At 46.0% G+C, this 11,375-nt stretch overlaps 3 protein-coding genes across 4 annotated transcripts in view; all 3 read left to right on the top strand.

The window, feature by feature from the left end:
- The window catches only part of LOC131498963 (zinc finger protein 814-like), a 12,874-nt gene extending 2,102 nt beyond the window's left edge, over positions 1 to 10,772 (top strand). Inside the window, exons 1-3 of one of the 2 annotated variants that reach the window (XM_058706557.1) lie at positions 652 to 1,454; positions 1,561 to 1,687; positions 5,661 to 10,772. In XM_058706557.1, the coding sequence (XP_058562540.1) occupies positions 1,425 to 1,454; positions 1,561 to 1,687; positions 5,661 to 8,239 (2,736 nt within the window). In that variant the 5' untranslated portion in view covers positions 652 to 1,424 and the 3' untranslated portion in view covers positions 8,240 to 10,772. Of the gene's footprint in view, positions 1 to 651; positions 1,455 to 1,560; positions 1,688 to 5,660 lie in introns of those variants that run through there. The other variant, XM_058706556.1, reaches the window with a different exon arrangement.
- The window catches only part of LOC131498964 (zinc finger protein 256-like), a 259,197-nt gene that overhangs the window by 99,488 nt on the left and 148,334 nt on the right, over positions 1 to 11,375 (top strand). The gene's annotated exons all lie outside the window — the stretch shown is intronic.
- LOC131498962 (zinc finger protein 345-like) overlaps positions 1,582 to 11,375 on the top strand; it is a 64,659-nt gene continuing 54,865 nt past the window's right edge. Inside the window, exon 1 of the mRNA XM_058706553.1 lies at positions 1,582 to 1,687. The gene's annotated coding sequence lies outside the window, so the exon portion shown is untranslated. The remainder of the gene's footprint in view (positions 1,688 to 11,375) is intronic.

An 11,375-nucleotide genomic window follows, 5' to 3' on the forward strand; every position in this document is an offset into this window, starting at 1 on the left:
TGTCTTTTCCCCTCTGGGCTAGTAGAGGAGGTAGTTTCCCAGTCCAAGTTCGAGTGTGTCGTCCTGTCGGGTCTGCACTGATCGTGGCGGTAGTGCGTGAGAGCTCCCCCAGCTGCGTCCTCCCGACTCCCTTTTAGTGAGGTTTCCCGTTATTAATTCTCAGCGGTCCTAGCAGCGGAAGGGGTGGACGCTCCCATCAGCTGGACGGTAGGTGGCAGTAGGTTGATTGTCCTTGGAGATCTCCCAAGTTGCTTGGACGTCGTTAAGTCTTAGATGTTCAGAGAGGCGTGAGTGACGTCATCCAGTGGGGGCGCGACAGGAAAACCCGGGAAACCGGGGCAGGTTTCAGGATGGAAACTTTGAAAAGTGAGGGCAGTTGTGTGGCCCCGGCGGAGGTTTGGATCACATTGAGGACGGGGTGCAGACTAGGGGGGCAGTGCTATCAGTAGGTCAGAGGGCCTTAGTGAGGTGTGCTGAAGAGTGGTTCCCTGGCTCAGCGCCTGGTTGGGGCTGCTGGGCAGCGCGGGCACAGGCGAAGGAGAGAGAAAGATGTGGCAGATGGATGGGTGGGTAAGGCTTCCATGGCATGATGGGACAAGAGATGGCTGAGGACACCTAGGAGTAATTGCGGCAAGGTGACAGGGATCAGTGGTGTAGGGCTTCACCAGAGCTTTGTGGTGCGCTTTTCTGGTGTCCGGGCCGTTTCACAGTCTTGCTGATGGATAAGGTGTGGGGCCAGTGTGGTCACTTGTGAGTCTCTGTGCCTGGCAGGGAGACCTTTAGGGCTGGGCTTTTCACAAAGGTTCAGTGCAGAGTGGAGGGTTGTGACTGTTGGAGGGACAGCATGGGCAGCACAGAAGTATTAGAGGGACTGGGAGTATCTGAAACGGCTACGTGGCTGTGGGTGTGTGTCCCTGAAGCCAGGATCCCCGGCAGGCGAGGGGGACTTCTCAGCCGCATTTGAGGCTTTCCCTCTGGTGGGATCCACGAGAGAGCTGGGGTTGTAGTGGACCCTGTTTGAATTTGTCACACATCCTTTGGGTGTCATGTGACAGGTACCAGTGTGAGTCAAGGGGGCATCCTTTGGTGTGGGGCAGGAAGCTGTGGGGGCGCAACTGTGGGGTCTGAAGGTGTGAGGGAGATGCAGACTACAGGGTCATGTTCACTTGGAGAGGGAGTGTGAGTGTGAGCTTAGGGTCTCAGGGCCCTGGGATTGGAGACTGACTGGTCGAGGTGGGTCCATAATTGTCTGTGTTTGAGGGCACATTCGGGGAGACTCCACGGGAATTTCCAGGCAGAAAGGATGGCGCTTGGGGGGCCAAACCCAGATTGGCCCCCGCAGATTGCATCTGTGCACCCCCTGCCTGTTATTGCTGAGGACCGAACACAGTGATTGGTGGGTTGGTGAGGAGACGGTGGCATTAATGACACCAGGACCTGGTCTTTATTCTGAGGTAGGAGCTGGGGTGGCTGGGGAGAATGGGGTGTATGTGTCAGGGTTTAGACTGTGGGTTCTCCGAGAGAGAATGTTCATGGTGCCATCTGTCCGTTTCATGACAGGGTGGTGTGACCTTTGAGGACATTGCCATCTACTTCTCCTGGAAGGAATGGAGACTTCTTGATGAGGCTCAGAGACGGCTGTACTATGACGTGATGCTGGAGAACTTTACACTTATATCCTCCCTGGGTAAGGCCCTCACCCTCCCCAGTGACCTGGACTGGGCTCTGTATTCCCGCTTTAGCCCCCAACTGCCCATTCCCTAGGGGATGCTTTGTACCTCTTGGGTGTGGACTGTGGGCCCTGCTTGTTCCCCCAGCTTCCGTGGTGGTTGCATTTGTTGCTAAGGCTGGGATGTTGGTGTGCCCTTTTATCTCCCCTGCTGTTCCAGTGCTCTCTGTGCCGAATCCTCATAGGGTAAAAGAGTAGTCAGTCAGTGACGCTAATGGATTGTGCCTTACTTACCCTCTGACCCACCGGGTCACTGTGTTGAGATCCATGCCTTTTCTATGGCCCTTGTTTTGATACCTTCTTTTGGCTGACATTTCCTTGCCTGCCTCTGCCGGAAATTGCAAGGATTGACTGGGTCGTACTTATGAGGACTATGGGCTACTTCTCAAGACTGTCTTGTATGGTTCTTTTGGTGGTGTTTACATCTCTTCTTCTACCTGCCCCCATCCCTTCCGTTTCGTTGAGGTATGAACTGACCAGGAAGATTTCATTTTGAAAGTGTATTACGTGAGGATTTGATCTGCTTATACATTAGGAAACTAGTTCCAAATAGAAGGTAGTCAACACACCGATTAGTTGACATAATTACCTTTTGTGGTTAGTGAGAAGCTTAATATCTACTCCCTTAGCAAATTCCAAGCGTACAGTACAGTATTCACAAGTGTAGTCAACATGCTGTTAGGTCCTTAGAACTTAGTTAGCTTTAAAGAATTTTTTTTTACTGTTTTTTATTTATTTTGAGAGACAGAGAACGTGTGAGCAGGGGAGGGCCAGACTGAGGGAGGAAGACAAAATCTCAACTAGGCTTCATGCTTAGCATTGAGCCATGGTGAGATCATGATCTGAGCCGAAATCAAGAGGGGGATGTTTATCAGACTGGGCCACCCAGGCGCCCAGAACTTACTCATCTTATAAAGGGAAATGTGTTCCCCTGACCAGGATCTCTCCATTTCCCCCATTCCTTAGCTTTTAGCTTTCTACCTTCTGGTGGTGTGCGATTTTTTTTTTTAATTATTTATTTATTTATTTTGAGAGAGAGAGAACCAGCAGGGAATGGGCGAAGAAAGAGGGAGACAGGATCCCAAGTGGGCTCTGCTGACAGCAGGGAGCCTGATGCGGGGCTGTGCTCAGGAACCCTGATATCTAGACTTGAGCCAAAGTCAGATGCTTAACTGACTGAGCCACCTAGGCGCCCCTGATTTTTCTTTTTTTAAAGAATATCTATAAGGGATATCATACAGGATTTGTTTTTTGCTGTATGGCTTATTTGATTAGCATAATGTATTTGAGGTTCATCCATGTTGTGGCAAGTGGTAGTGTTGCCTTCTTTTTTTAATGACCTATTATTTACTTATGTGTGTGTCCTAAATGTTCTTTGTCACTGTATTCGTTTATTTTTAAAATACAATTTATTTATGTATTTTAGTTTTTTAAAAGTATGCTCCGTGCCCAAAGTGGAGCTTGAACTCTGAACCCTGAGATTAAGAGTCCGGTATGCCACCACTGAGCCTGCCAGGTGCCCCTTCTTTGTCACTTTAAACAGTCACCACACTTAAGGGCGCCTGGGTAAGCCTCCAACTTCAGCTCACATCATGATCTCGCTGTCAGTGAGTTCAAGCCCCGCATCAGGTTCTGTGTTGACATCTTAGAGCCTGGAGCCTGCTTCAGATTCTGTGTCTCCCTCCGTCTCTCTGCCCCTCCCCAACTCACACTCTCTCTGTCTCATGAATAAATAAACCTTAAAGAAAACAACACTCACCACACTTCATGGTGTTTCCATATATTGGCTATTGTGAATAATACTGCGGGGGATGTGCAAGTGCAGGTCATTTGTGGAGTTTCTGATTTTGTTTCCTTGCGATACATACCTAGGAATGGCAACGGTGGCCCATATGGTAGTTCTATTTTTAATTTTCTTGTGGGTCTTCCCTAATATTTTCCATAACTTGCCTATTTATATTCCCAGCAATAATGTTCAAGGGGTTTTTTTTCCTCCACATCCTCACCAACATGCTACCTCTTGACTTTTTTTTCTTTTACTGTTTATTTATTTCTGAGAGACACAGAGACAGAATGCAAGTGGGTTGGGGCAGAGAGAGAGGGAGGCACAGAATTTGAAGCAGGCTTGAGGCTCTGAGCTGTCAGCACAGAGCCTGACGTGGGGCTCGAACTCACGAGCTGTGAGATCATGACCTGAGCCGAAGTCAGACGCCCAACCTACTGAGCCACCCAGGTGCCCCTCTTGTGTATTTCTTTGGCTCTGCTGCAACTTTTGAATTTTGTACAGTGGTACTTGTTTTTGCTTTTTGTCTATGCTTTTGATGTCACATTCAAAAACTCATTGACAGGAATTAAGTAGGATTTTCCATACGTTTTTCCTAGGAGTTTTAGGTTTTGATGTCCTGTGTTTAAGTCTTTATTCAATTTAGAGTTCATTTCCACAAGTGCTGGAAGATGGGGGTCCAGTTTCATTGTTTTGTCATTTGGATATTCAGATTCCCGAGAGGAGAGTATTCTTTCCCCAGTGTATTCTTGGCATAATTGTCAAGGATTAATGGATTGTAGATGTGTGGGTTTCTTTCCGGGCTCTTTATTCCGTTGCACTGGTCTGTTTTTATGCTTTAGTGCTGTTTTATGTTTTAGTAGCATATTGTTTTGATTACTACAGCTTCGTAATAGAGTTTAAAATCACAAATGTCTGCCTTCAGCTTGGAACTTCTTTCTCAAGAGTGCTTTGGCCTTGAGGATTTGGATAACTTGGTGCAAGTGTCCCCTGGAGCAGGCAGCTGGCGTCTCCTGCGCAGGGACTGCAGTAGCATCTGCCCTGTGGCTGTTAGAGATGCCCCAGCTCGTTTCCTACCCATCTCTTCGTGTCTCTGGTAATAGTCTCCAGCCATCCTTTCTTCGTGCTTCTGCTTTCTTTTATGCTGCACAGTATAGTAGTCCGTCTCAATTGGGCCCTTGAGCCCTATGAGTCTCAAGTCATTCATAGACAGCTGTTGAATTGATTTTTGTTGGTGTGAAAGATGGCATCTCCTGTTCTACAGTCCTGTCAACATCAGTCACATAGGATACTTTTCTGAGTCTGTTGTGTGCAGGGCAGCTCTGGAATACCCCTGGCCATCTACTTTTTTTCCTACATTATTTCTACCCTCCCTGTGTCCTGTAGTTGCTCACTTAGCACTTACAGGAAAAGAGTGTTCTGTGTAGCATAGGACGGACATGATGCAGACATGACCATGTGGCTTCACAGGGGGACCATTTCCGGTGAATGGCAGCCGGGGAAGGTGTGCTATCAGGACTGTATTCAGCTCACACTAGGCAGCTTTGTTTGTTCAACCAGACTTTGGTGCCATTGTCAAAGGCAACACCTCGTTCCTGTCTTTCCTTCTTCACTATTGAGAGTTTGTGTACTTGTGTGTTCTACTCCTTTGGTAGTCCTGTGACTTCAGCGCAGGGGTAATTGCTGTTTCTCGGGCCTCCGCATCCCACCCATTTCTCTCGCTGGACTTTCTGTTTACCGTAATATTCACCCCTGAACATTTTGCCATGAGATGTTCAGTGTCCTTAAACTGACCGTGAATAGCAGCAAATGTCTTGTGAATGGATTTTCTCACACTCTTCTGTTCAGCGAAACATCAGCAGCCAGAAAGGTCCTACACAAAGCTGTGGGAAGAGATGAAAGGTTTAGATTCCGGCTGTGTTCCTTGTGTCACATCCTAAATTTGTATCCTTCTAGTGAGCGGTCCACAATGCTTTGACTTTAGGGGCCCAGTAACGCAGAGCAGGCACTCCTTCACCTGAATTCCAACTCCACTGTCTGGAACAGCATCTATTCAACTCGTGCCTACACGAGACAGGTGCATATGTGTGACGGGCTTACCCCTCACTGTAGTCACCACGTATTTCATGAGAGTTTCTTTGCGTTCAGGTTGCTGCTGTGGAGTAGAAGATGCGGAGGCACCCCTTGAACAGAGCGTTTCTGTAGGTGTGTCACAGGCCAGCACGCCCAAGGCAGCTCTGTCTTCCCGGAAGACCCACCCTTGTGACATGTGCGGTCCGGTCTTGAGAGATGTTTTCCGCCTGGGTGAGCACCAGGGAAAACCAAGCAGCAAGAAACTGTTGAGGTGTGGGGCATGTGGAAAACGATTTTACTTCAGCGTAAACTTTCAGCAGCAGCCGGACCAGCATACGGGAGAGAAACCATTCAGAAGTAGTGTGGACACGGCCTCTTTTGTGAAGGAATATGGATTTCATGATTTAGAAAAGCGCTTTACATGTATAGAGGTTCAGAAGGATTTCATGCCTGGCTCAGGGCATCTGCAGCAAGAGGCCACTCATACTGGAGAAAAGCCAAGCACAATCAGCCAGTGCAGGGAAACTTTACAGAGTAGTCATTACACTTGGGGAGAATGCAAGGAAGCCTTTGGTCCCGAGCATACACCTGCTCAGGATCAGGGTATGCAGCCTGGACGAGCGTGTTTTGTGTGCAGTGAATGTGGGAGAACATTCAGGTACAAATCTTTATTGACTATCCACCAGAGACTCCATACTGCAGAAGGACATCAGGAGTTTGGCAAAGGTAGGAAATCCATTAGGCAAAGGTCTGTCCTTAGTCAAAATGGAAGGGCTCACACTGGGTCCAGGCAGTACACCTGCAGCAAATGTGGGAAATCCATAAGTCACAAATCTGTGCTTATTCATCCCCAGAGAGGGCACAGTGGAGAAAATGTTTATGTTTGCAATGGATGTTCAAAATCTTTTAGCCATAGTTCAGTTTTAATTAGTCACAGGGTTCAACCTAGAAAAAGGCCTTATAAGTGTGGTGACTGTGGAAAATGTTTTACCTCTATGTCTATTCTCAGTTATCATCAGAGAACTCACAGAGGGGAAAAACCTTATCAGTGCATGGAATGTGGGAAGTCTTATATCTCCAGTACTGGCCTCCGTTATCATCGCAGGGTTCACACTAGAGAAAGGCCTTATAAGTGCCATGAATGTGGAAAATCTTTTTTCTCTACTTCTGACCTCCATTATCATCACAGAGGTCACAGTACAGAAAAGCCTTATCAGTGCAATGTATGTGGCAAGTCCTTTCTCCGAAGAAACGTCCTCAATGCACACATAAAGATTCACTCAAGTGAAAGGCCTTATAAGTGTAATGAATGTGGGAAATCTTTTAAGTGTAAGGCGACATTCATTAAACACCAGAGAGTTCACACAGGAGAAAGACCTTATGAATGCAGTGATTGTGGAAAATCATTTAGTACAAGTTCTGTCCTTCGTTCTCACCAGAGAATTCACACTGGGGAAAGGCCTTATGAATGTAGGGAATGTGGGAAATCTTTTACCACTAGTTTTGTCCTCCATAATCACCAGAGAGTTCACACTGGAGAGAGGCCTTATGAATGCGGTGAATGCGGCAAATCTTTTACTGCTAGTTCTGCCCTCCACTATCACCAGAGAGTTCACACTGGAGAGAAGCCTTACGAGTGTAGTGAATGTGGCAAATCTTTTACCACTAGTTCTGCCCTTCAGTGTCATCAGAGAGTTCACACTGGAGAAAGGCCTTATGAGTGCAGTGAATGTGGGAAATCTTTTACCACTAGTTCTGTCCTCCATGAACACCGGAGAGTTCACACTGGAGAAAGGCCTTATGAGTGCAGTAAATGTGGGAAATCATTTACTGCTACTTCTGCCCTCCGTTATCACCAGAGAGTTCACACTACAGAGAGGCCTTACGAGTGCAGTGAATGTGGCAAATCTTTTTTCTCTGGGTCTGATCTCCAGTGTCACCAGAGACTTCACACTGGAGAAAGGCCTTATAAATGCAGCGAATGTGGCAAATCCTTTCTCCGAAGAAATAGCCTCAATGTACACATAAAACTTCACTCAGGTGAAAGGCCTTATAAATGTAATGAATGTGGGAAATCTCTGAACTATAAGTCGACATTCATTCAACACCAGAGAATTCACACAGGAGAAAAGCCTTACCTATGCAATGAATGTGGAATGTCTTTTAGTCATAGTCGTGCCCTACGGATTCATCGTCACTGTCACCTTGAAAGAAGTCCTTATGAGTGTAGTCAGTGTGGGAAATCTTTTACTTCTAATTCTTCCTTCATGTCACACCAGAGAATTCACACTGGAGAAAAGCCTTATGAGTGCAGTGAATGTGGGAAGGCTTTCACTGCTCGTTCTCTCCTCCGTTCTCACCAGATTGTTCATACTGAAGAAAAGCCTTATGAATGCAGTGAATGTGGCAAGTCCTTTCCCCGAAAAACTACGCTCAATGCACACATAAAGGTTCACTCAGCTGAACGGCCTTATAAGTGTAATGAATGTGGGAAATCATTGAAGTATAGATCGACATTCATAAAACACCAGAGAATTCACACAGGAGAAAGGCCTTATGAGTGCAGTGAATGTGGGAAGGCTTTTATCAGTCATCCAGCTCTTATTTATCACCGCAAGAGTGCACACAGGAGAAAGGCCTTAGGAGGGCTCTGAATCTGGAAAATCTTTCAGCTAAATCTCCAGACTTACTCAACATGAGAAACTACACAGTAGAAAATGTCTTTATTGGTAACATGATGACCTGAATGCTCATGTTCACTAAAATTTCTATGTTGAATACCCATTCTGATGGAATAGTATTAACAGGTGATATCTTTGGGAGGTATTTCAGTAGAGAATGGTCAGGAGTGTGGAACACTCATGAGTGGGGTTAATATCATAATATCTCTAAAGCAAGTTTCCTTCCCCTATCAGTCATGTGCTGACCCTTGAGAAGATGATCTATAAATCAGGAAGCTGGTGCACCAGTCACAGAACCAGGCCATATGCGGAATGGTAGGTCAGATATACAGCCTCCACAACTGGGAAACTTCTTGTTTGTTTACAAGCCCCCTCCTTTGTGATATTTTGTTAGAGCAGCCTGAGCTGAGACAAATGTGAAGAATATGGGTAATCTTTTGACCAAAGATACAGTTGTGAAATCCGAATTCACCTTGGAGCAGGGCCTCATGGGTGAGGTACATGACCATTCCTTTAGTCCAGTGATCTGTCTTCATTCCACGCTCAGAGGTCACACTGCAGAAAGAATTTAAAGTAGCAGAGAAGGTGATGTTTCCTTGCTTCGTGTAATCACAGTGGAGGAGAACCGTTTGCAAGGCAGACACCTACCTGAGTTGAACTTTGTTCACCTGAATGTCCAGAGGGGAGTGACTTACCATAATTTGAAGCTATTTCAGAAAAATACAGAAGCTGCCTTGTGCTTTTGCTGTGTTTGGAGTCATTGCTCAATTGAAATCACTGCCAGTTTCTGTAGCAAAAGTCACTTCACCCCTGCCACTTGCCAGGTTCCCATCATGTGTATCAGCCACCACGCACCGTGCTCAAGCATGCTGACCTCTGCGCTTTGTCATTGGCGACGGACATTGTGGGTAATTGGAACTCCTTGTTCCCTTCTAAGTCAGGACGTGGATGTGACCCAGTGTTGACCCTCCTACCTGAACTGAGTTTGGGGTGTTGTCTTGCAGAGAGGCTGAGTCTCTTAGGACGTTGTTGGTCTCCTGATGTTTGTGATCAATGTGTGCAGCACCCAAGTCACCAGCACAGGAATTTGGTGCCACGTTTTGCTCTGGTTTATTCATTAATAAATGCCTTTTTTGTTTAGTTACATTTAACCTTATGTGTTGTATTCACTCAAAGGGGTTGAGAGCAGAATTGGCGTCTGCCAACATGAAGAAGTGAACAGATTTCATTGCATCCCAAACTTACTGTGTCTTGGATAATTGTAAATAAAAAATAACTACGACCCATACTGTGCAGCTTGGGTGTGAATTCGCATTGTGACCCAACACCTTTGTTGTGGGCTGAATCGTGTACCCCAAATTCCTATGTTTAAGTTGTGACCCCCAGTATGTCAGAATGTGACTGTAGTTAGACATAGCATGTTTCATGAGAATGAAGTTGAAGTTTAATGAGAGTGAGGTTATTAGGATGGAGTCTTAGTACTCTTAGTATGACTGGTGTCCTTAGAAAAAAAGGAGCTGAAAATAGTGGTACAGAAGGATGACCATTTGAAGACCGAGAAATCCCCAACTCCAAGCCAAGGAGAGAGGCCTCAGAAGAAACTGACCCTGCTGATACCTTATGTCCAATTTCTAGACTCCAGATTTGTGTGGAAGTAAATTTCTGTTGTCTAATCACCTCGTGTGTCGGACACCGTTACGGCAGTTCTGGATAATACAGCCCCCTGTGTTGTATATCTGGCTTCTGTGGTGGATGCCAGCAATTTTCCTGTGCTCAGAGGTCACCCTGAAGAGGAAGCATCTCCAGTGGTTATGAAACCATCTCCAGTGGTTGTGGAGACAACATGAATATTTTGCTTGTCCACAGCTGATACCACATACTGCCAGGCACTGTTGAGTGGAATATCTACCCCAAATACTTCAAAGGAGCCATGTGACCTGATGCACACTATTCGTGTGTTACACCACAGGGGCAAGGGAACTGTAATTGGTAATCTAGAAGATAGGGTAATGAGGGAATAGAGGAGACATCAGCCACTTAGTGGAGTGTATCGCTTATAAATATGTATCCACCGGTGTTCTAGTGACCGGGCAGGATCAGTGTGTACAGAAATTCTTCACTATCAACACATGTGTCCTGTGTCCAAGAGGTCACTGTCATAAAATAATCCAAAGGTGTCTGAACTCACATATCCTCTTTGGTGTTTACGTCTCAAGGCCATCGTGCGAGAGAGGAAGAGGATACAAGACAAGATACAAGACTGGTTTCATAGTCCAGAGAGGTAGCTTTTTTGACACGCCTAGCCAGCATTGTTGGTACCAGCTGTGCCTGTGGCAGATGCTTGTTCTGAAACATTCACCTCCCAAGTAGTCTTCCAGGTACTCCCCAGTCTCCTTGGCTATAAAACCCTGTCTTCCTGAATTGGTGATGCAGGGACCGACTCCTCTTATGGGTGCCAAAGTCATGCTTCTGTCCCTGAGTCCGTAAATAAACCATTTCTCCTCAAGCTGGACTTCTCAACCTTTTCCCTTGCTTAAGGTTTGGAGGTCACTTTGCGTATACGTCCCTTCCAGGCAATGCTACTATTTTCTTCTCTGGAAGTATACCACTATTTACCCATTCATCTGTTTGGACCATTTGGGTTACTTAGAGTTTTGGCGTTTGTAAACAAAGTGCTCTCTAAAAATTTTCATTACCGTTCTTTATGTGGATAGAGGTTTCCTTTCTCTTGTGGTGTGACTCAAAGTGCAATGCCCATCACAGGTAGGTTAGTGCTAATATTTTTTGAGAAATTGCCAAAATGTGATCTAAACTTCAGTTCTGCATTCCCACCAGCATGTATGAGAGTTCCAGTGCCTCCAGTCCCTGCCACTACTTGATAGTGCCAGTCTGTAATGTCAGCCCATTTCATAAGTGTGTAGTGCTGTTGCCATTGCATTTCCTAGGGGTGTTGATTTTGAGTACTTTTTCGTGTGTTTTTTTACCACCTGTCTATCTCCTTTGGTACAATTTCTGTTCATATCGTTTGCCCGTTATCTTTCCGATGAGTTATGGCTATTTCCATTTTCCTTTACAAATAAGAAACGCATACAACAATGGTATGTATTCG

The sequence above is a fragment of the Neofelis nebulosa genome, chromosome 17 (genome assembly GCF_028018385.1).
Source record: "Neofelis nebulosa isolate mNeoNeb1 chromosome 17, mNeoNeb1.pri, whole genome shotgun sequence".
In the NCBI taxonomy this organism is placed as follows: Eukaryota; Metazoa; Chordata; class Mammalia; order Carnivora; family Felidae; genus Neofelis; species Neofelis nebulosa.